Source organism: Camponotus vicinus, unplaced genomic scaffold, assembly GCF_025532165.1.
Source record: "Camponotus vicinus isolate PSW18456_S1 unplaced genomic scaffold, iyCamVici1.0 SCAF_1, whole genome shotgun sequence".
Classification (NCBI taxonomy): domain Eukaryota; kingdom Metazoa; phylum Arthropoda; class Insecta; order Hymenoptera; family Formicidae; genus Camponotus; species Camponotus vicinus.
In genome coordinates, this window is record NW_028141945.1 from 31,846,241 (window position 1) to 31,870,880 (window position 24,640).

The 24,640-nt window shown below is 30.4% G+C and overlaps 4 protein-coding genes across 10 annotated transcripts; 2 read left to right on the forward strand and 2 right to left on the reverse strand.

Annotated features, from left to right (window-relative positions):
* The first annotated feature begins 1,070 nt into the window (after positions 1–1,070).
* Positions 1,071–4,501, forward strand: LOC145961123 (patatin-like phospholipase domain-containing protein 2). The gene is made up of 6 exons (XM_083080991.1): positions 1,071–1,545; positions 2,732–2,844; positions 3,248–3,367; positions 3,646–3,834; positions 4,006–4,089; positions 4,193–4,501. The coding sequence occupies exons 1-6, from the start codon at positions 1,386–1,388 to the stop codon at positions 4,265–4,267; spliced, it is 741 nt and encodes a 246-aa protein (XP_082937117.1). The 5' UTR covers positions 1,071–1,385; the 3' UTR covers positions 4,268–4,501.
* Positions 4,502–4,622: 121 nt separating this feature from the next.
* LOC145961026 (uncharacterized) lies at positions 4,623–15,199 on the reverse strand. Of its 5 annotated transcripts, none has more exons than XM_083080825.1 (21): positions 14,828–15,198; positions 12,814–12,924; positions 12,501–12,695; positions 12,263–12,381; positions 11,516–11,765; positions 10,922–11,134; positions 10,507–10,688; positions 10,177–10,383; positions 9,322–9,475; positions 9,179–9,244; positions 8,692–9,036; positions 8,341–8,500; positions 8,023–8,228; positions 7,636–7,783; positions 7,210–7,403; positions 7,001–7,129; positions 6,617–6,716; positions 6,164–6,237; positions 5,713–5,896; positions 5,434–5,600; positions 4,623–5,151 (listed from the first exon to the last, which is right to left on the reverse strand). In XM_083080825.1, exons 2-21 carry the CDS (start codon positions 12,859–12,861, stop codon positions 5,020–5,022), a joined length of 3,273 nt encoding a protein of 1,090 aa, XP_082936951.1. In that variant the 5' UTR covers positions 12,862–12,924; positions 14,828–15,198; the 3' UTR covers positions 4,623–5,019. The 5 variants fall into 5 exon arrangements, with proteins under 5 accessions (XP_082936951.1, XP_082936975.1, XP_082936956.1 ...); XM_083080849.1 differs by lacking the exon at positions 14,828–15,198 and adding an exon at positions 14,347–14,668; XM_083080830.1 differs by lacking the exon at positions 14,828–15,198 and adding an exon at positions 14,326–14,668.
* Positions 14,811–20,769, forward strand: Pbp95 (proximal sequence element A Pbp95). 3 transcript variants are annotated; one of them, XM_083080886.1, is made up of 4 exons: positions 14,811–15,631; positions 16,123–16,233; positions 16,318–16,407; positions 16,485–20,769. In XM_083080886.1, exon 4 carries the CDS (start codon positions 16,533–16,535, stop codon positions 19,239–19,241), a length of 2,709 nt encoding a protein of 902 aa, XP_082937012.1. In that variant the 5' UTR covers positions 14,811–15,631; positions 16,123–16,233; positions 16,318–16,407; positions 16,485–16,532; the 3' UTR covers positions 19,242–20,769. The 3 variants fall into 3 exon arrangements, with proteins under 3 accessions (XP_082937012.1, XP_082937005.1, XP_082936996.1); XM_083080879.1 differs by having other exon boundaries at positions 16,318–16,403; positions 16,485–20,768; XM_083080870.1 differs by having other exon boundaries at positions 14,811–15,463; positions 15,556–15,631; positions 16,123–16,403; positions 16,485–20,768.
* Positions 20,236–24,160, reverse strand: LOC145961060 (lipase maturation factor 2). Its single transcript, XM_083080898.1, has 10 exons — positions 23,915–24,160; positions 23,234–23,417; positions 22,972–23,073; positions 22,390–22,583; positions 22,132–22,310; positions 21,788–22,037; positions 21,506–21,708; positions 21,148–21,400; positions 20,821–21,037; positions 20,236–20,709 (listed from the first exon to the last, which is right to left on the reverse strand). Exons 1-10 carry the CDS (start codon positions 24,006–24,008, stop codon positions 20,433–20,435), a joined length of 1,953 nt encoding a protein of 650 aa, XP_082937024.1. The 5' UTR covers positions 24,009–24,160; the 3' UTR covers positions 20,236–20,432.
* Between the last annotated feature and the right edge of the window lie 480 nt (positions 24,161–24,640).

Here is a 24,640-nt window from a genome sequence, read left to right on the forward strand (position 1 = left end):
ATGTTTATCGAAATAGTTGGGATAATACCCTAACAACACACCAAAATACATGTCCAAAAGATGTCCACAGGTCATCGAGAGGACATCCAAAGGACATAAAATATCCTTTGGCTGTCCTCTAAATATTCCGTCTTTTGGACATGTGTGTTGTTAAGGTACTTTGTAAGTATTAATGAAATATTTATGTTTTTGATATTTTTAAATGTTAGAAATTAGATTTTTACTTTGAAAAAATTTAGAATATATTTATACATGTATGATTGATTATTAAACACAATGTGTTATATTAAAAAAAATATATATATTAGTAATTATAAGTAATTGTTCACTGTTGTAATTTTGTGCGTTTTTTAATCTGCTGTGATACAATGTAAAAATAAAAAATGTCAAAAAATATTATATTAACATGATATTATATTAATTCTATAATAAAATATAAAATTCTATAATTCTATAATATTACATATTTAATGCAAACGTTTTTATTAATGCGTTCGATATTTATAAGTAAAGTATATACGTAAGTCTATACACGCACACGAACGCAAATAACTCAAAGTGTACAGATACATATAAATGTTAAGCACAACTGGCTAATAAGATGATCTGATGAAATTCGAAGAAAATAAAAATAATGGAATAAATTTTAATATATTAAACGAAATTTGCATATGTATTTGCGCTATATATAATTAAGCAAAATAAGACATCGATATTCTAATTAATATTTATAAAGTGAATTAAATGCAATTATGAAGATTAAAAAAGGTTGGAGCACTTTTTACATTTTTGATGCATTATATAAAACGAATCGTTCGTATGTATAAGAATTTTACGCAAAATATTAAAAAAATCTCCCTGAAAAGTAATATATTAAAGTGAAAATTCAATTGACAGGAACAATCTTACCATATGTGAGTGAAGAATAGTATGATACTGATGTGAAATGTGAAGGATCGTTTATCTTTTTTTTTTCAACCATTTCGCAATACTGCTCCCTCCCTCGAAGAGCATCCGGAATTTTACTGCGAACTCCGAATGACTGTTGCTCTAGCACGTTGACAACACATGATCGATCGTAGCATAAGTATTTCTTCTTCGTATTCGTGTCAATATATGTAATGTATGTATATCTCGAGAGGAAAGAAAATCAGGAGCGCTCTTCGAGAACGCTTTTTTCTCGCACGCATTTCAAAAAGCAGACACGTGGGAGAGACAGATCTCGGTGATCCTTCGCGCGGTTCGTTCCCTCTTTTTGTGGCTTTGAACGTGCAATATACATCTGCGATTTTATTCTTCGTGGAATATACGAGAGGATCAAGAAGAAGAGAAGAACGGACGACGCGAGGGACAACATTGTTACGCGTTAATTAAGATAAAACAATATGAATCTGTCGTTCGCCGGATGTGGTTTCCTCGGCATCTATCATATCGGCGTGGCAATCGGTTTGAAAAAATACGCGCCGCATTTACCGTTGAATAAAATAAGCGGCGCGTCTGCAGGTGCTATAGCCGCATGTTGCTTACTTTGCAATATGCCTCTCGGTGAGTGTCTGCCTTTTGACATTGTTAGAAAAGTCGCGACAATTTCCCGATAAAGTTAATTAAATCAAATGTATACCCGTTATTTGTATTTTGATATCGGCTCGGGAAGATGTCTGAAGAAATATTTCGAAGTGTGATTGGCTATCATTCGATTACTAATCAGAAAAAATGTAAACGTTTATTCTGATTAATTAACGCAATGTTTCGAAACATCTCTAGCATTGCCTCCCTGATCGCAGCTGCATATATCTCCGTTATAATGTACTTTTAGCAACAAGTAAAGTCACTTATTAGGTCTTTGACCGATTTATCTTCAGTAAATCAGCTTCGATAAAATTATCGTTACACAAATTTCTAAGCCATTGATACGCTTGGCTTATACCGATAACATCATCTTTTTATATCACATAACATCATACATACAGTACATAATCATTTTTACACACTGTTATCTTAAAAAGAAGAAAGAAAACTATATTTATGGTCATTTGTCGATATACTATGATTGAATGGATTTGTATTTATTTGTGAATTTATGCGTTTATTTTCGTATAAGATGTCTATTTTAAAAAGAAATGTAATCGTGTGCCAAAGTATATACAAATGATTAATATCACGCGCGATTTATGTCTACATAAAATAAATTATTTAAATTTTTTTATTTTTCTTGACAAGTTTCTTAATAACTAAATATATAGAAGTGCAGATAAAACTTTGTTTCTTCTTTTATATTTTACTATAAAATTTTTATTTAAAATATTTCAATAAGGAAAACTTGAAGTTCAATAAATGAGCTTTGGATTTATGATTTCCCTCTTTTTCAATTTTAACAAAAATTATGAATATATTTTGGATGTTGAGTTAAATATGCAGACATGTATATTTTAAATGTTTAGTCAAAACGCGTTTTACAAATAGACATTGCAACTATATAAAATCGGTATCATAAATTATACATATATGAATATATATTTTAATAATACAATAGTAATTTTGTGTATATAATTTTATAAAAAGATTCTTTATTTAAATTGATATTTTAAATTGTGAATAATTTTTACTTAAAGAAATATAAATGATTCACAATTAAATACCAATTAACGATGCATGTCTTGTGAATATCCTGACAATCTCAATTCCGTTTTAAATGCACACGTGATTGTTCTGCTCTTTTTTTACATTTCAGAAGAAACCGTAAACGCTGTATTATATATAGCACAGACAGCGCGACAATATACATTTGGATCGTTCAGTCCATATTTCCATGTTCAACACACATTGTTGGGAAGGTTACAGAAGGTAATAGAATAACACAAGAAATAATAATAATAATCGAATCTCACAGCTGTTTTTCTATATATACGTCCCGTTTGTTTAGTTTAATCCAACATTTCTGTATTCAATAACATACGCAAAGCAGAATTTTCGAATAAGAATCTTGTAAAAAACTTAATAAACTTTTCTAGATTCGGCTATTATTAATAGATGCATCTTGATAATTTTACTATTTGTTTTTAAAAGAAGCAAATAATACTCGAAAGAAGGACGAAATTTTCAACAAATTAAAAGATTTAAATTAATAACGGATAAGTTCGAATATATATATACTTCTAGGTCATTTTTATTATATCGATAAAATATTTAAGATTATTGAAAACTTTCACTACAACAATGCAAAATGAATACGATTCTCGTTCTCTAGATTTTACCGGATGACGCCCACATCCGCGTGAATGGCAAACTGCATATCTCTTTGACTAGAGTATATGACAGGAAAAATGTGATCCTCTCGCAATTCGATTCAAGAGAAGACTTGCTACAAGTAAGAAAATTTAACTTTATACCTATATAATTATATATTATAATTTACTCTATATAATTAAAATTGATAGATTGATATAATAAAAAAATTTATCATATTAAAATTAAAACGAAATATAACAAGAATTAAAAATAATTCTTATTATTTGGAAGAAATGTTATCAATCGATTTTTTTATACAAGTTGTCTTCTTTTTCAAAGAGGCTGTTTATATTAAAAATTTTTGCATTATAAACTTTTGCAAATATAAATTTTATATATTAATATTTTTTTATAAAGGCTCTATTAGCTACTTCGTTTGTGCCATTGTATTCCGGTTTACTGCCACCTCGATTGCACGGCATTAGATACATGGACGGTGGTTTCAGCGACAATCTTCCTATATTCGATGAAGATACTATTACTGTGTGTCCATTTTGCGGAGAGAGTGACATTTGCCCTAGAGACACTTCACATCAGCTATTTTATGTACGTGCTTGTCTTTCGCGTGTATAAAATAGCGTATTTCAGCTAAACAAGTTAAAAAAATTAATATGATATGATGAAATTAAATTAATGAGCATGCGCCTGTTGAATTAACTTGATAATTTTAATTCGATAATCGCTCGTCTATATTATTAGTACATCTGTATTTTGCAGCTTAATGTCTCTAACACGAGCATAGAATTCTCTAAGCAAAATTTGTATAGATTTATACGGGTATTCTATCCGCCCGAAATAGAGGTAAAACAAAAAAATTTAGTTATATCCTTTATATGATGTAAAAATAATCGATACTATATTGGAAATATACAAGATATAATTTAAAATTTTTTTTTAATTGCAGATTCTCTCGAATATATGTAAGCAAGGATGTGATGATGCACTAAAATTTTTACATCATACAAATTTATTAAACTAAACTGATATTCATATGTAACTTAGATATAAAAGTATTCAATTACGTTGTGATAATAAAATACGAAATAATAATTATAAAGTACTTGAAATAATAAGAATAAGTGAGGTTCGTAATATTTTGGATATTTTATGTTTAGAAAAAGAAGATAAATTTAAATACATTAAACGAAATTTATATATAATTAAATAAAAAATTATATACATAATTAAATCAAATAAAATATCAGTATGTCAATATGACTCTTATCAAATGATATCATTCTTGTCCTTTACTTTGAGATAAAATAAGAACACGATAATTAATTGAAAAATTTTAATTATGGTATGAAAAGGGATAAAGATCAACAAAAAACGGAGATATTTATTACATTTTTAATATAAAACGAATCATATCGTATGTATAAGTCATATGTACAATAATTGAAACCTTCCTAAAGTAACGTTTAAGGCGGGATTGACAAAAACAATTTTATTGCACATTGGCGTAATAGCATTACGATATTGATCTGGTAAAATATTTATTTATATATTTATTCTCTCTGTTGGCAAACGCAAATCGTTCGCGAGTAAAATCTCTTTCTAATAAAAGTGGACATAATTCAAGAGAGATAAAATTCATCATACATTTTCGTACGCGAATATTTATAATTTCAAATTCGATCTTAATATAAATGCCTAATTACATTTCTTCTAGGCGGGCTCCAATTATTTCGACGTAACATGATCATAAAATTATCATTTATTTGAACATGTTCAGGCGGGATCTTCCCCAGGGGCAGACGTGGAATTTCTCTGAGCTTCAATTTGAGTTCTATTTTGAGAATTTCCCGCCGCGACGGCAACTTTATGCTGCTGCGCAGCCAGACATTGTTGTAATTGCTGAAGCTATAAAATCAGAATAAATGTTCCTTACCTTTTGTGCAGTGATATAGCTGAACCTTTAAGTAAATATAAATATGCTTATGGAAATGTTTATTAAATTAATTCTAAATATTGTTCTATATAAATTTTTATGGACTATTATTTTTATAGTCTGTCTATTGTTATAAATTAATATACGTAATATTTCATCTTTCTCTTTCTTTCTCCTTTCTCTAATAAAAGTATTATTTTATTTTAAAAGAGATCTATTCAGAGCCAATCTCTTAATATATAATTCGTACATACTTGTTGTTGCGATAGAGTAGTCACCCCGAGACTTTGCGTTTGCTGGCTGCATTGACCAGTTGGAGTCCTGGCATGCAAGGATTTTGTCAATAGAGTTTGTTTATTAACAGGTACTACTTGGGAAGAAGGCGTCGTCTGTGACGCCATAAGCACAGGTTTCGTCGCGGCTGCATATATATGTACAAAATTTATACATAAATATCATAAGCGTATGAAATATTATGGAAAAAAAGCTTTGATCGCAATCCGCTTCCATAAAATTCGAAATTGTAGACTTACCCATTATGGGAGTTAATACTTGTTTGCTACCAGACAATATCAACTGACTCGCCGTTACTGTTTTGGCAACTGTCATCAGCTGATTCGATAAGACAGCCGATTTAACTTGATTCGATTGTACTTGACGAGTCATATGATTAAATCGCGGCCTTTGAGATCCAATGAGCTGGATTGCTTGTCCTCCCTAATGATATAATATAACATTAATTATTATAAAATATTTGGAACACATTTCTTGGTAGTTGCACACAATATTAGACTAGATATATATTTATAAAATGTAATATAAAGATTGTTTATTTTTTATAATTATAGTTTTATACTTTGTAATGTGTGCACTCTGTTATTGTAATAACGTAATGTGTATAAAAAATTGTGCAGTTTTTTAAGTATTTATAATTAAAGTAATATGTATAAAAAAAATGTAATTTTTTAATTGTTAGATTAATACCTGTGCAAGAGTTACTGCATTATTACTCCTTATATTTTGCTGCAACAATCCTTTTACAGATGGTATTATTTGGGCTGAAATGCATATAGTCAATGAAATATTAAATATCATATATATATATATGTTAGATATTGTATTTATATACCAAGATAAATATGTAAATCTTGAAGGCATCTATACTTTCAAGGCATGTATCTTATATAGACATAAAGAATCTTAAATTTTTTAAATAGGTTTTATATATATATAAAATTTTCTTACAAATACGTCAAATTTTTCTATATCATATTACAAAATAATGGAAATTATTTTATAAAAAATTTTTTGTAATTATAAAATTATAGAAAGTTTTGTAAGAAAACAATTAACATTTTTTAAAAACAAATATTTAGCACAAAAAGAATGAGGATAAGGAATAAGTTCAACCAGCGATATATATATAAAATATATTACCAATTGGTAAAGACAAATGAGCAGGATTGGCAGGATTTGCGATCACTACTGTTGGTGTACTCCCAGCAATAGCTGTCGTAACGACAGTTGCAGCCATCATCTGAAATAATATATAACGTTTCAATATTTATAAATTATTTACATTACTATATATTACTATCAATCATCTATATTTTGCATATCTCGTAATAATTTTTCCAGTGCAATAAACATATGCAATCAATAGTTATCTAGTTAGCATGTGTTAAAATATTTCATACTGAAAGAGAACTTATATTCTTTACACATATACGCGTAAACAAATATTCTGTTCATTATTGTTAATCCATAAATCTATTTTGCAATGAATAAAAGAATTATCTATATAAAGAAATCGATACTAACGCTCGAGACTGTCGTGCAGGTATTTGTAGCGGACGATATAGGCAGAGAGACGATGACGGGTGTGCCCGCAGAGCTTGGAGACATCGTAAATGACATCGTAATGGGTTGCGATAAACCCGAAAACGATACCTATCGAAAAACCGATAGACATAGTATATTTCAATCATAAACAACTTGTATACAATAATTTAACAGTCGTCTTAAACAACCTGAACGTTTTGCAGGCCATTAATAGAATTCGGCAGACTAGTGAGGTTTACGCCTTGTAGATTTACGTTAGTCGGCGACGGACTTGTCATTGGACTCGCTGGTTGACTACTCTGACTGGAAGAAGCAGTGAGCCGTTCGAGCAGTGACGAAGTCGAATTCATCCCGGGTATAGGATTGTCTGCCGATGGCGTGCCTATTCGAATGAATCATGTATACATTAACGATTAAAAGAAATTGATTCAAAGTCTAATTTATACTTAATATTCCAAATATTGTGAATTGAAGTTTTAACATTGTATATAATCAATGTGATCAAATATGTACAAGTTTCTTAATTTGTAACAAATTAATTTTTAGAAAAAAACTATTGCATTTCTTATTGTTATAAAATATCTTTTATAATCTATAGATATTGTTTACTATACCAGCAAGCATAGCCGAAAGTCCTGGCATTGATAAGCCAAGGGTAGACGTGGGATCCTGCACTCGTGCGAGTCTTACAGTGGTCGTTTTTAATGGTTGTTGTTTGCATCCTAGCTGTCCAGTCAAAGCAGAATTTAAACTCACACGTACCTAAAATATTGGTCAGATATAAGCGATCATTTAAATATATATTTTATATCATATAAACTATCAAATAATTAACTAATATAAAAAAAGATTAAATATGTAAAATGATTATTAATTACATATGTTTGATTGATATATCACAATAAACATATCCACTTCAATTATGTGTGTGTGTAGACGCATATAAAATATAAATAGCAAGATGATAAATTATTATTAATAAATTATATTACTAAACATACTTGACCCGTAGTGCTAGGTACATTGATCACATTGCCATGACTAAAAACTCTGGATGGGATGGAAGCATTGAGAGAAATCTTTCGGGGTTGAACTTTCTGTTGAGCCAAATTCACAGGAGTGCTATTTAATAAACTACGAATCGCGGGATTGCTTGACTTGTTTGAAGCTTGCGCATTGTTGTTCATAGCTGCGGCTGCAGCATTGGCTGCAAGATATGCGAAATGCAATATCGAATTATGAATTCGCACAAGTATTGTGGATAAATTATATGAAGAAAAAACGCGAAAGTAATTTCTGATTGAAATGCGATAGTAAACCTGCGACTTGTTGTTGGTACTGATGCGCGGAATTCATGAGGGAAGTAGCAAGAGCATTTATTGCCGGATTAGTCGAATGCTTCTTAAACGGCGGCTCATTTTGATTCTGATTGGCAGTTTCACCTATACAATTCTGTGTTCCTGCTTGCAATTGCGCTTGCTGTAAATTTTAAATAAAAAACTTAACAAGATATATGAAAAATTACAAAATTAAGTAAAAAATATTCTCATTAATCCTCCTAAGTTTAATATAACATTATGCATTATTACATATTTGTCTCTTCTATATACTATGGATTTAAATTCAATCTCTGTGTATCGAGAAATACAGAAAAACAAATAAAAACTCACCAAGACTGGAACATTAGTAGATGTCGCGTTATTAATAGTACCACTCGACTTCTGTTGAAAGACCAGAATACCAGAACCATTACAAGTATTATCCGCTATTGCCATTGCGGGATTATCAACTTGCACAGAAGTCGACGCATTGAGGCCACCATTGGCTAAAGACTGTCCTGAGCTCAATACGGTAGCGTCATTCTGCGGAATAACTTGTGGCATATTTGCCGAATCTACACACGATAGATTATTTTGTACGGAGCTGGTGGCTTCTGTCATAGCCTTCATCGAGGCTACTTGACCAGTCAAATTTAATTGCCCTTGAGCCCGTGACAAAATCTGCGTGCGGATTTGCTGGAAATTTTTATATGATTGTAAGACAAAACATTGTTCAATTATCAATAAAGGTTTACGATATATACGTTTATATATTTTTCTATTTTTATATTATCAAGAGAAATATTTAAATAAATTTTATTTTGTTTATCATTCATACCTGTTGTGCTATTTGTTGCGATTGAATTTGTTGCAATTGTCGAGCCGTTAATTTCGCATGTTGCAACTGAAAAAAAATTAAGAAGAAAGGAACATTTAAAATAAAATAATTGATTAGAAACTATTAAAAAATATGATATATACCTGCTGATGTGCTCGCTGCATTCCGCTAGGTGCAATACGAGTTTGTCCTGTTATAATATGTCTTATTCTCACATTCTTCCTACCCTCCTCTGTAAATATTTCTTTAAACTGCTGATAATAATGATTAGCTACAGCTCTGGTACCTAATGTAAACCTAGAAAATAAATTCAATGCTACAACATTATTGACAAATGATTGTATTTTTTGAGCAAAAAATAATCTAAATAGAAATGTATATATATTAATATAAAATGCATATATATATATATATATATGCATTTTATATTAATATAAAATATAATGGTATATATATATATATATATATATATACCATTGATATCTGAATAGATAGACGGAGCCTTGTTCGACTATATTCGGCACAATTTGACATGACGATTCTATTGATATCACCGATTCTCAACCAGATCTTCACAGAAATGTTTAAAGTGTTTATTTAGAAAAAATTTCTAACGCCGCTTAAATAATTTTATATATATTTTAAATAGCATTTATAATATTATTATTATTTTACTTATATTTATATTTATATTTATTTTATTTTATTTCTTATAATAATTTCTTATAAAGTTATATATAAAATAATATATAAATAAATATAAAAATAATATGACATTATTCATAACATAATTTTACACAACACATATGAGCTGAACTTTGATGTCAATGGAATCGAATCATTAATCGATCATTATCGGTTATTCCCTATAATGATTGGGGATAACCGATTTCAACCGAAGTTCATGGAGTCTCTCCTTATCGCGAATATCAAAGCTCCCCTCGTCCTAATTGGTAGTTAATGCTCCGCCTATCTATTCAGATGTCAATGGTACATACCGACAAGAAGAACCATTTTTCTTTCCCTCATCGCCTTCATGATTTTTATCCATATAAAGTTCTCCAAGGTACTCGGAAGTAGCGGGTCTTTGAAGAATCGAGAGCTTTATATAATCTTTAGTTTCCGCAGGTTCTAATATATATTCTTCTATAACTTGTGGCGTGCAGTCTATCGTATCTTGTGGCCGTTCGTATGCTTTTGCATATCTAATCAAATGTCATTGCTAATTAATTTCGCTGATATTTTACAGTAAAAAATGTAAAGAAAAAAAGTGAAAAAAAAAGCGTTACAAATAATGCAAAAGGAAAGATATGTATTGTCATAAGAACCTTAAAACTTCGATTGCTGAAGATGGTGGAAGCAGAGGAGGGCTTGTGAGAAAAGGCGGTGGGCAGGCAGTGTTTGTCGCTAATCCTCTTCTTTTTGCACGGAATTTCTGCATTAAGTCCTGTATTGTTTGTCCTTCTGGCTGAGCCAATTGTTCCAATTTTCTTTTTCGATTGACTGTGACCTAAAATAAAGCAATACAATGTTTATTGCTGCTTTATGCAAATTAGATATGGCATATATAGTAAACAGTGTATATAAACAATAATATATTCCTTTATATGTTATTTAAATATTATTCCATTTAATATATTCCATAATTATTTTTTGTAACAAATTTCTCTTTTTAATTACATGTTAATTTCTGAAATATTAATTTATATTAAACTGTAAATAAGTTAAACCACAAAGTATTACCTGAGAAAACTTTTTGGCTTGTCGCATGAGTTGATGATCAGTAAGTAATGATTTAGACTGTTTAATTCTTGTACTAGCTAAGGTGGGAATAGGATTTGGATCTAAGCATAGAGGTCCTTGGGTAGCTGCCACTAAATGTGATTCCAACATTAACCGCTCCTCATGACTCCAATCTCCGTCATTCGTAAGCGTCGATACATCCGAAAGTACACTCTGCATATATAAACAAGAATTTTTCAAATTTAATTTAAATTATGTTCAATAAGTAATTTCAATTCATATATTATAGAATAAATTACATTGCACACAATAGCAATATATTATTTTTATTTTTACAATTATAGGAATCATTCTTATATTGTGTTATTCTTCGTCTACAATATTCAAGCCATTATAAGCATTTACTTTAACTCAAGTGCGAATAAACTTTATTGAAAATGATAAATTGTAAGTATTGTATTATAAAAATATTAGTGTTTCTCAACTCTTAAATATCTTTAGTTTTTCTAAGGAAATACGTATATAATCCAAGCATTTTTTATCTAATAAAATATTATTATTTTTTATTGGTTATATTTAATGATCAAATTTTACCTGCGTCGTAGGTTTAAGAAGTACATGATGAACTTCGGCTCTATTGTGAGAATACGACTTTCGATAATCTCGGACTTCAGCAATTATGCAGCCATCATAAAATAAATGTGAATAATTGGATTCTAGTTGTTCGGCTAACATAGCCGGCAGTTGGCCATTATCTATGCACGAAAGTAGTTCACCCTGTTCGTAACCCATGAGTTGAGTCTCAGCTAGTAATGAATTTTTATCATACTGATTCCCCTTATCACTATATCGAGAAAGAAAAAAAATTTCTATATTAATAATCAATTCTATATAAAAATTTAAGGATTTAATTTCCATTTTAATAGAGTAATTACATATAAAATGCATTTCTTTGATATAAATATTAAATGTTATCTTAGATAATCTTAAACTTGGCCAAATTAAAATTTTTAACATATTACAATTAGCATTAACAATAAATTAAAATAATTTTGTAGCATAGAACTGGCAATCATACAATAACATTAAAAAAAACAGCTAGGAACTAAAAGTTTAAATATATTTATGGTTTATAAACTATAGCTTTTAAATGTAGTTGATCATAAAAAAATTTTAAAACTTTTTTTCATAATTTATACATTGTGGTAATATTATCACCACCGACTGAAAAAGAATATTAAACTATTAAACTATAACTATATATAACTATATATAACTGTTTGGCATTTCAGATTGTTGATATTTTTAGAAAGATAACTAAAATACTTAGAAAATACTTACCTATTTCTTACAGCTAATGAGTATCCTTTATTACCAGCATAGAGATTAACAATTAATGTATGTAAACCTTCTCGTTGCACTAACCGCCCCAAAAGATCACACTCATTCTCAAGATTGTTCTGTATAACATTTAAAATACAACATTTTATGTACAAAAATATAAGCACAATATCATATTTATGATATTATATTAAGAATTAAGAATTTAATAAAAGAAATGTGTAAAAAGTGAATATACCAAAACTGAATCTGGAGTTGCATGAGGAACCTTGGAGAGTTCTTCAAAATAAAGTCTGGTGAGTTTGGATTGGATACTATGCCTGGAGTGACTCTGTTCTTTTTTTTGAGAGGGCAATGATTTATTTGATATTAAGGCCAAAGAATCCGAACCTAGTGCATTCTTCCAACATCTGGACACTTGATTAACCATATCCTGTATAAATGGTGTGATGAATAATGAATCATTTAATTAATGTAAATAATGTAGAATGATAATTTCATAACAATGGCTACATATAGGTGGATTGCAATTCAAAAACTTTATTACATACCTGAGCCCGCTGACACGCATCTTCCAAACTACAGGCTGCACCAATCATTGTAATTTTTGACTACTGGTGCCACTTAATGTCATATCTGAGGCGGTAATAATCGTTCATATTCTGAAATATATCCCACTAGATATATTATTCATTCACACAAACTAATTGGTGTTGAAGATAACATTAATTATGGATAACATTAAATTCTAATCATGAAGATGAATCATAAGAAAAACAATTGATATTTGCCTCAATAATTCACACACATACACACACATACATACATACATATACATTTATATATTAAATACATAAATAATAGAAAAACTTTTAATTTGTTAATAATCAGTGTTTTAAGACAAAAGATTGATTACAAATAATCTTAATAGCAAACACAAATTTTTCTTTAAACTTCTAATATTTGATTTTCAAATAATAACTATTAACATGATTATTTTAATATTAATCTTTATAAAAAAGTAAAATTGTACAATTACACTTTATTGTACAATTGTATTTTATTTTTAATTGAAATTAATTATATCAGATATAATCTTTAAATGTAATCATATTAAGTAATAAAAATTGAAAAAAAAATATACGTATCTACTTTAATATATAAATGTTTCATTCTTCAGGTAATATAAAATCAGCTCTGTTGCGTATCTTCTCTCTCTCCTTCTTTCTCTTTCTCTTTCTATTTCTCTCTATACTTTTTGCATTTAAAATAAGATATTTTTTTTTAAAGAAAGAATAGGAAAAGTGAAATGTAAAATATGAAACTATACAGATCTATAACTTTAAATATAAAATGTGTACATCTCTTTTTAATCACTCTTATATCAAACAAATTTTTTATATTTAAAATGATATTTTTTTAAAGAAAAAAGAGGAAAAAATGAAATATTAGAATATAAAATAATAATAGAATATAAAATAATAATAGAATATAAAATAATAATAGAATATAAAATATAAAACTATACAGATCTATAACTTTAAATATATCAAATGTGTATATCTTGTATACAATATCAAATATTTTTCATTTATAAATAACATTTTGGAGCTACTATAAATTTATAATGTATAAATTGGATTAAACTTGCATATGTATGTTTCAAATTTTTGATATGTGCACACATAGCATGTCATATAATGAACATGTTTCTTGCAATATTAAAACTAAATTAAATCAACAAACTTCCCTCATACATTGCAACTTAAACTATGAATGATAAAAATAATGGCAAGAGCTGAGAGAAAAACTGAGTGTAGGTCTCTTCATCACCAGAGAATCACAAAACAAATCCACATGTTTCTGCAAGTCAAGTCAACTTACCAACACAGTGCATACTACGCAATGGCTCTTAAACAACACACACACATGCTGGATGTTACATCAACAAATTTTTCTACAAACACCATAGGAACGTCAAAGAGCCACGAGAGAGAAAAGTGAAGCTAATTTGTCGCATCTTCGAGGGACAAGACAATTAATAACAACTATCGACAACTCACACAATTCCACTATCAACACACATTTAAAATGTCATCGTGACATCCATAGAATCCATTTTCGTGCGGGTTTTCGCAAAACTCGAGGAATCCCGCCGTGCTCGCCGAGATTAACGATATACCTATGTCATCTCCACGACTGACGCGAGGGATATGCATAACATTGGAGCAGAAGGCGATAAACACAAGCGAGACCGCGATCGCGATCGGAGAACTATCGCGGAGGATAAGAGAACACGGCGGAGCGTGGAAAGTAGAGGGAGGAGGGGGGGAGGGGGGAGAGCGACGTGCGTTCTCGGTAACGTGCCGCGGCGGACGAAAACAAGCTGCGGGAGCGCGATCGAGCGCGAGAGCGAACGGGGAAGAGGAGAGGTTAGGGTCTTGTCAGCTCGCGGGAGCGTGCGGTGGCGGTGGCGGCGACGGCGTCGCGGCGCGTCGCGGTGCGTCGAAAACGCACGCACGCACGCGGCGCCGTCGCCGCGACCGGACGCTTCTCGCGATTTACCTTTGCTGCGCCGAGGAGAAGAGGGTGCGACAATAAACATCAGCCACGCACGACGGCCACAACACGCACGATTGCGGATCACGATTGACGGATCTCGGCTCGCACAGACTCGCACGTCATAACCTCACCACACCACCGCGCTCGCACACGAAATCGGTCGGCGCGTCGAGTGGCCTCGACGGAGACGTCGTAGAGTCCGCTCGTCCCCTGGTCTCGACGCGGCGGGAGACGGCTACGACAGCGGGCGACCCGACCGTTCGCTGTACATTGCGGCACGAGTGATATTTACAAGCGACAAATGTCACTTCGCGCAGCGTAACCTATTATACAAACACCGCACACGATCGCAGACTGGGAGAACCCAACCTATCCGCTGCTCGATTGCTATAGTCTAGACGACGTTAGGGGTGCGTTAGGAAATCCTACACGTGGGATAGAGTAGTGTGGAATTGATCAATCGAAGGACGAGAGGAGTAAGGATTTCTTCGTTCTGATTGGTCGATTCGTGGTTACTTTATCCTACGGGTAGAATTTTCGAACGCACCCCAGATTTGTATTTGCAAGCCACCCCCGCATGGATGTTGGCACCTACTCCCATCGCATGTGCGCTCAGCGCTGCAAATGAGTTCGTCTTCGGTATTGTGTCTAAATATTCACGTGACAATTAAAAGATAGATATAAAAATAATACGAAAATTGATCTTTTTTATTATCTTGTTCGTCCTGCAGGATGAAGGAAAATTTTCAAGACCTCAGACATTTTTTATTCGATAGCCAATTGTATGTACATGACTGCTTTTGACAGGTTCGTACTTGTAAGCTGTTTCTCCGGATTCTCGTATAAATTTTTTACTTTTTTTTTATATCTTATACATAATATGCACGATACGTTAAATATTAGAAGAAACATATATATAAACATATAGGAGAGCACATATACAGTTATAACTAATATTAAATATACGGGAAAAGAATTTAATTTTATAAAGAGATCGAGACAACAAATAAATTTATTGCAACAAATATTATTGATATTGATATAATAATTTACTGACGCGACAGAAATAATAAATTTGACAACCATCATCTATTTCTCTTAACATTACCTATTTCTTGTTTGTTTGTTTAATATATAATACCTCTTATCGCGATAAAGTATATACGTGTGTGCATGTGAAAAATAACGGTGCTGCTGCGACTAATACTACTGTATATGCGCGGGATACATCTTTCAATTTTCATGTTTTGATTTGTTCCTTCATCCGATAGTTCTGATGACACGTGTTTTTTTTTCAGAGCTGATAAATATGATATAAAGAGACGGATAACGATTTGAAAAATCGGGAGGAAATATGCACGATTTCTGATTTCATGCTATTCTTGATTATACGTATACTAAATAAATGAGTGAGCGAATTGAACAAGATCAATTATGCAATTTCATTCAACAATGATGTTGACGCATTGTTCGGTTTCTGTGTTTTTAATTAGGTGACGTGTTATACGTGAGAACTTTCTTCCAGTTTCTAATGTTCCAGTTTCGACTCGAAGACAAATTGCACGTCTGATCGCTATCGGTATGTAAGTCTATTCTTTGTTTATTGTTGAATGCGATTAAATGCGTTATTGTATTTGATTCTTAATTTTGTGTGCCACAGAGATAGGAGATATATTAAGAAAAACGTGCGAAGAAATCTCCGTTCATCATGAGCGAATCTGATGATTCTGATATTCAGGCTGATATTGAGGCTCTGACCGCAGCTTTGTCCTTACCTACAACTAGCAATTCGCAACAACAGTTTATTTCTAATGATTCGCGATCTAGCAGTCCCTCGATTAATTTTGAGGAAAGTGACGATGAAGATTTTAAGTATATCTATATGAAGGACAAGAAGTCGCTAAACGCCTATGAGATAAATGAAAAATTGATCACAGGCCTGATGATAGTTAAGAAAAACTTGATCACTTTGCTACAAGAGTGTGAGAAGAAGATAAAGGAATTGGACGAAAAGATGATTTCCCGTGACAGATCAAGTTTACGTACTGTTGATAGAATTTCAGTCAATGATGTTGGCATGCCATATTTCAAGGATAAGAATCACTTTAAAGCACCCAAGAACTATGACACGAAAGTAAAGGAATCTCGCGGTGAGTTGTTCCTGCCGTCTCTTAGAAAGCCGAGTCGTTGGACAGGAAGAGATAGGGAAAAACTTTTAAAAGCTATACACAATGAAGCTATTGAATCTATATTGTCTACAAAATTTAACAATGAAATTGATGAATCTTGTAAAGAAACATCAAGCAATCAAGCTGAAAAGATTGTATTGCCTAGAAATTTTAGGGAAATGGTAGGAGCGGTCGGTGAGAAAGAGTTTGATTGGCACAAAATTTCCAGTGAGGATTTCGACGATAAGCATTCACCAGGCGAATGCGAAGTCATGTGGAATGTCTATTTGCATCCGGATTTTAACAAGAGTGAGTGGACAGGTGCAGAAGATAATAAATTATTGCAGTATGCCAAAAAATGTAAATATCAGGATTGGGACACCATTACACTATTGTTAGGAACAAATCGTAGCGCTTATCAATGTTTCATCAGATATAATACCATTAAGAAGATACCGTTCTCGGGATGTGCTTGGACTAACGAAGAAGATAAATTCCTCACGAATATTATAAACCACCTCAAGATCGGAGATTACATTCCTTGGGCTGAAGTTGCTAATCATATGCGGCATAGAACTAAGCAGCAGATTTACACCCGATGGATGTACAGGAAAGCACCGCATTTGAAGAAAGGCAGATGGAATTATTTAGAAACAAAAACTCTTCTGAACGCGGTAGAAAAATACGGCACGGATTTCCCTAAGATCTCAAACATCGTGATGCCACATCGATCTTCTATTCAACTCAGCGCACGCTACCAGACGATAATAGAAAACATGAATGATAACATGTGGACAATCGACGATGACGAAAGATTGCTTCGTTTGCACAAAAATTATAATAATGATTGGTCCAAGATAGCTACATATTTTTCCAACAAATCAAGAACACAAGTGAGACATCGATTTAGCGCAATAGTAAAATACATGAACAAAAATATTTCTTTTGAAGATATACCTAGGCCATCTTTATCTAAACAGATTTCAAAATATAAGCTTAAAAAACATAGGATTATACATATGGATGATATTCAACTAAGACTATATGAAATTCTTAGTTTACCTCCTTTAGAAACTATTAATTCTCAAAAATCTTATGATTCAAATCAGCTCGCATATGATACTAGAAGATTGTACAATACATTGAACCTATTAAATGCCAATCTTGATTTTTCAAATAGTTTTCTGAATCACGCGCCTCTGAATAAAAAAGAGAAACAACTTTTGGCTTCTTTGAAAGAATACATAAATATAAGAAATAATGGCATACAAAATCATGAGCAAATAGAAAGATTCAGAATGCAAATGTTTGGTTGTGTTGAAGAAATTAATGAAAATTCTTTTATACCACCATTACCATTTGATGGATATATAAGGACAAAGAAGATAAAAAGTAAAAATCAATCTATAGATTGTGAATTGATAAATGATAATGAAAAATTTCTTATCGATGTACCTACAGAATTCTCTGTAAATCCTTATATACATTCTTTTATTAATATTGAGGAAGAAATTCAATTTCACAAATTTAGTGAATTGTTAATAAGTGATTGTTATGAATGTAATGAGCAACATATGAATTTATATAAATTATTAGAGTGCAATCTCTCTTTTGATAAAATAAACACTACATCAGAATACCATGTTACGGATATTATGAATGATTTGGAATTAACAAATTATAATAAAAAGAAATGTTTGAATAAATTGCAAACACCTATAAATATTGAATATACTAATGATGAAGATAATGAAGAAAAGTTATTCAGTGGTATAATTATGCCGAACCGACCAACTTTATTAGGTCTCAAGAATTTGCTTCTTTGGAAATTGTTGTATGAATATCAAAATAAATCCAAACATTGTAAAATATTGTTCAAAGATGAGCAACAAGAAATAGAACAAATAACGACCGATTGTCCTATAACGGAAAGCGTTGAATATCAATTGCTGCAAACTCGTCTATTGCAATTATTTAAACTTCCCATAGGTTTATCAAACACTATGTTGGAACTAAGTGGACCAGAACGCATATTTTTAACAAAGGAAGAGAATCAGAAAACTGTTTCAAAAAAAAGAAAACTTGAAGATGTCAACTCTGTAAAATTAAGTAAGAAAACAAATAACTATAATATTTTTGCTAGTAGCAGTTTTAAGATTGACTCCAATGAAACTGCAGATTCTCCCATACTACGTAGTTGCAAGGTAGTTTATAAAAAATATAAAATTATCGCGCAAAATAATATTTGATTCTTGATATCGTTAAAACAATATAAAGTTAAAAAAAGCACATTTTCCAACATAAATATATATGTGTTATATTCTCTTTTTCTGATTTTATATTAAAATAAACTTATGTAAAATTAATTTTTTTATTTATTATAAATATAATCTTCCGAAAATTATTCGTATTGTGTTACATAATAACTGTGATGATTAGTGATAAGTGATAGTGGAAGAGTTTATATTTTATACATATATATATAGATTACAAACATGTATGTGAATTTCTACTCTCTTTCTCTCTCTCTCTCTCTCTCTCTACGATATATATATTATAGAATATGAAATTATAACTATAAATTTTAGGAAAATTACAGCTTAAATTTTAATGGCCATAAGAGAGTAGTATTTAACTAAGTATAATTTTATGTAACTTATTTACAATTTGTAGAATTATTGTTAAGTGAAAGATGTAATTTCTTTTTTTGTAAAATATTAGAAAAAATGCAATAACAATAAGTAAGAAAGTATATTGCACATATATATGTATATATATGTATATCAAAGTATAATTTTTTTTATTTTCATGATAAATAATTTCTTTTTTTTTTATTATAAATGTTATTATATATTGTACGTTTTTAAAACTAATAAAATTAATAATAAGTGATACTATAATATCAGTTGTACAATGATATAGAGTCCAAGTATTACATATTATTTAGAATCGCAAACTTAATCTTGCAAAGTAATAAAATAGATTATTTTAGAAAATGTAACTATAAACAAATGCAAATATAAACAAGAGACATAATAAAATGCACTTTAACATAATGTCCATTATATATATATAGATGTTAAAAATGTTAATTTATATAAAATAATATGCTCCTTTCTTTTAAGATACTATTTTATATATTATAATATTTTAGAGCAAAGATTTATTGAATACGCGTCATACATGATACATTATTATACACGATATAATGATTAGTATTGTCTGATAGAGATCTATTAGATGAAAAGAAGAAATGAAAATGTATATTTTACATGCAGAAAGTATCTGTGTTTAAGTTACACTATATGCAAGTACATAATCCTCATTTAGTTAGTATATATATATTACAACTTGCGTGTGCTCTATTTTGTTAACACTCTGTAACTTTTAGTTTTATTATGTTTTAATAATAAGTTTTTATAAAGATTAACGTTCGATCATTATTTCTTTTTTGATACCGAATTGCTGTAACTTGTTACAATGACTGTACATCCGGCTGTAAAGACTCCCCACAAAAATAAACTCGCTTCTATCTTACCGACTAAAGATCTCAAGTTGTCCAAAATTAATTTAAGCGGTTCATTTACGATTTTAAAATCCGGCTTGTCTTGAACAACCTTCATTTTTTTTATATAGTCGATAAATGGCGGATGATCCCGGCTGAATATCGGGAAATATTCCCCTTCTTTCTCTCTGACCCACCAAGCATTATTTGTCCTATATGTGGAAACATTATCGATAAAATATATGTAATAAATTATAAATTATATATATTATTAAATTATATATATTATTAAATTATATATATTTATCTTGTAAAATATTTACGTTTGGCTCCATGGTGCATAATGATAATAATAAAGACTAGCTCTAATATATTTCGGTGGTCTATCTCGAAATGGACTTTCGACAGTATTTATTAGAGCCAGTACTTCGGGCTGCCCAGTCAATAAACGATAAGTTAGTGACATTAACCATGGATTTTGTTTATATGTACCTAATGCAGCAAACCACATTTGCCAGTCGAGACGAGGTTGATGAGGTGCTGCAAGAAAGACATAGTATTGATAATTAGCTCCAAAATAATGCATTTTACATCAAAACAATAAATAAATATAGAATATATATACAGATATACATATGAATATATCTTACCAACAAATGGTAATGAGTTGTTAATGTTTCCTGGTTTGTATAAAAATTCGTATTCCTTCCAAGGTCCATCAATACTATCACTTCCTTCTATTATAACTTCTGGTCTACCTTCGGCTCCTGTCATACGACGAAATAATCCATAACTGTTCACTAAATGAAGATGCTCCACCTTTGCATACATCTGTTTCAATTGAACGGATGTCGTCGAATTTTTCGACAGAATTGTAGAAGTATGCAAAGTGGAATATGGTACCTGCAAATATTTTATGTCTTTATGTGTATGCATGATGTATTATGTGTTTTGTTTTAAAAGTTTAGTAATTAGAAATAATAAATAAATCAGAACTGTTGTACTTACAAGGCTTATAGCAAAAAGCAAGCACACTGCTATGGTATAGAAAATTGTAACTATCGTTGTTGTGATTTTATTACGTGTCCCTTTCGTCATAATAGAATTAGTTATCGAATCCACTGCCGTCAATCCGAGAGATGCTATACCGATATATATAGAAAGCGATACTACGCGAATCAGAGCATAATCAAATTGTTTTTTTGTAAATGCTATGAAAAAGAACAATTATTATCAATAAATGTGCATTCTAGATTAAATTATTCAATTGTTATCAATAAAATAAAATACCAATATCAGATTGAATAGTCCCATTGTCTGTTAGCTTGAGATTATAATAAATATGTGTTCCATATATAACTCCTCCATAAACCAATATGCATATTAATGTCGAGAAATAATTCATAACACGAGACTTATCGCTCTTAGATTTTCGTTTGTAGAAAAATTGATCGTCCAATAAGGATATGCATAAACAAATCGTTAGGAAGTTGAAGAAATTATAGTTTCCAGTGGCAATTATGCAGATTTGCAAAAATACCTGAAATATTAAATATCATAATAATAATAATCATTATTTATGAGTTTGTAGATATTCTAGCTTATTATAAAGGTATTATAGAACTAAAACATACCTGCAAATAAAATGCTATTATTCTCACTTTCCTATTCAGGAAGAAAAATAAGAACGGCACGGCAAGCTCGATTACGTTTGCAGCAACAGTGGATAATCGAAGGAACCATGTTGGCAAGTGATGTACATACCATGCCAGAGGAGTAGGTATACATTGAGATTCAAAGTGGACATTTAGAGCTACAAAACAAAGCAAAATATATTCCATAAGTAATTCATAACATTATTTTTATATATTGAATTTTATGAAAATTTTTACCATCTAATTTCCACCATAGTGGACAATCTGAGGTTAGTTTTACTACTCCACTAGCAAACATCAAACGGAAAAGTAACCAACGCACGGTCCAGAATGTCACAGCATCGCTCGGAGTGCTTGATTTCCCACGATGGGAATACCAAAATGGTGCTACAAGTATACACAGGAATCCGACTTCCAATAATAAAATATCCCTGTATAAATTAGAAAAACAGAAATTAAATTATTAAGCAATCAAGTCATTCATAGATAAATTAATTATAGATATAATTATTAATAACATATTTTATTTTTTAATATTTTACATATAGAATTTAAATGTGTATAAAATTTAATTATCTAGAAGATTATAACAGTTGATAGTATTTAATAAATTGATAGTAATATAATCTTTGTCATTGAGAAATAACGTAGATTGAAACTAAATTTATATGTAATATATATATATGTAAAATATTTAAATAGATCAATAGCACAATAGGATACATTTGAGAAGAAATATTAGAGTTTGCAATATTGGAAATCTAATAATTTTACGATAATTGCAAAATTATTATATAATTAAACCATTACAAAACTTACCATTGAAACCACATAAATGTTTGACCAATCTGATATAAAGAATAATATAAGGTCCATAATCCTGCAAATATTGGCGCAATACAAAACTTTTGCGAAATAAATCTGTAAAAAATATAATTTCAAGTATTAATGAGTCTGCTATATAATTTTAATATAATTAAATTATATTAATTATAGTATTACATTTTGTATTATGTTCTATATAATGAAACTTATTTTTTAAGTGTTTTTAATCTTACAATTTTTTAATGTAATAACATACCCTGCAAAGGAGAGTATAATTCCAACGATGGATAATACATCCAGCATGTATTCTACATTTAAACCTAGATATGGTGCAAACCATAAGAATGTCGGTTTCTGCTTCAGTTTATTAAATAATGTTGCACGTGCTTTCAGATCCACTTGTGTTCTGGCTGGTAAGATTCCATTATCACCATACAATCCTATTTTATATTAATTAATAACATTATAACATTAATAACATTATAGTATTACTAAATTATAGTATTACTTTTTAACTTTTCTAAAAGTAAATTTATATATACATTCCGCAATGAAATTTATACATGATTTAAAATTATATCTTATGATTCATAATCCCTATACATAAAATATATCGTGCGGCGAAAAAAAAAACGTAATCATTAATTACTAGACAATAAGCAAAAAATTAATAAAAATTCTAAAAATCTTTATTATATTCACTATACAACATACATAAGCGTTTTTGAAATAAGAATGTATAAGCAATTTTCTTGTTTCTTTTTTTAATTTTCTTACGTGGTAAATATCAAAAGTACATTCCTCAAATTAACATATTATATGAATAATAAAGAGAAAGAAAAAAAATCCCGTGCAATCAAGGAAACAAGGAGAGAAAATAATCGCAGATTCCAAATATTGGGGGATATCTTAAAGACACGTATGTATAAATACTTACCCGGAATCTGTATGTAAAAGCTCAGGAATGCGAACAGGTATATAATGCAGATTCCACGCAGGAATAAATTACGAGTATAGCGTACTTGCGCCATAATTGACGTTGGATTCGCCGTCGGATTTCGTTTTATGTTAGAAAGTTGATAATTGATCTTGATAGCGCGCGACTAACTACCGGCGATAAATGCGAAACATACACAGACACACATACACACATCCAACTCGGTGACTTTCGACGTACTTACAATACATATATATATAGCGATACACGAGATATATACATATATATACATACATATATATGTATAAACAATAGAGAGAGTGGGATCGCCGGAATTACAGCCAAGCCGCCTTTTTCACCTAATGGATGGTTTTCATGGGTTCCGATTACTTTGGGCTCGATTACAATCGTGCGATAACAGATGATCGAATGCGCTTATTGGCAAACGAAAAATACATTCACAATCATAAACATAATGTAAATTATTTATGATTAATTATTAAATTTTATATACTATAGTCTCTTCAATATTTTCGCAAAGAAAAAGTCAATGCTCGCCAGATTCATCCATTCTAAAACATTTGTCGCGATCTATATTATTTATTTTAAAATAACAAGAGAACACTCGGTCTTGATTCCAGAATAAATAAAAAATTCTACTGTACGTTTTTAAATTTGGCACAAATTTCCATTACCTGTCACGTGACTCGCATTTCTATCAGGATC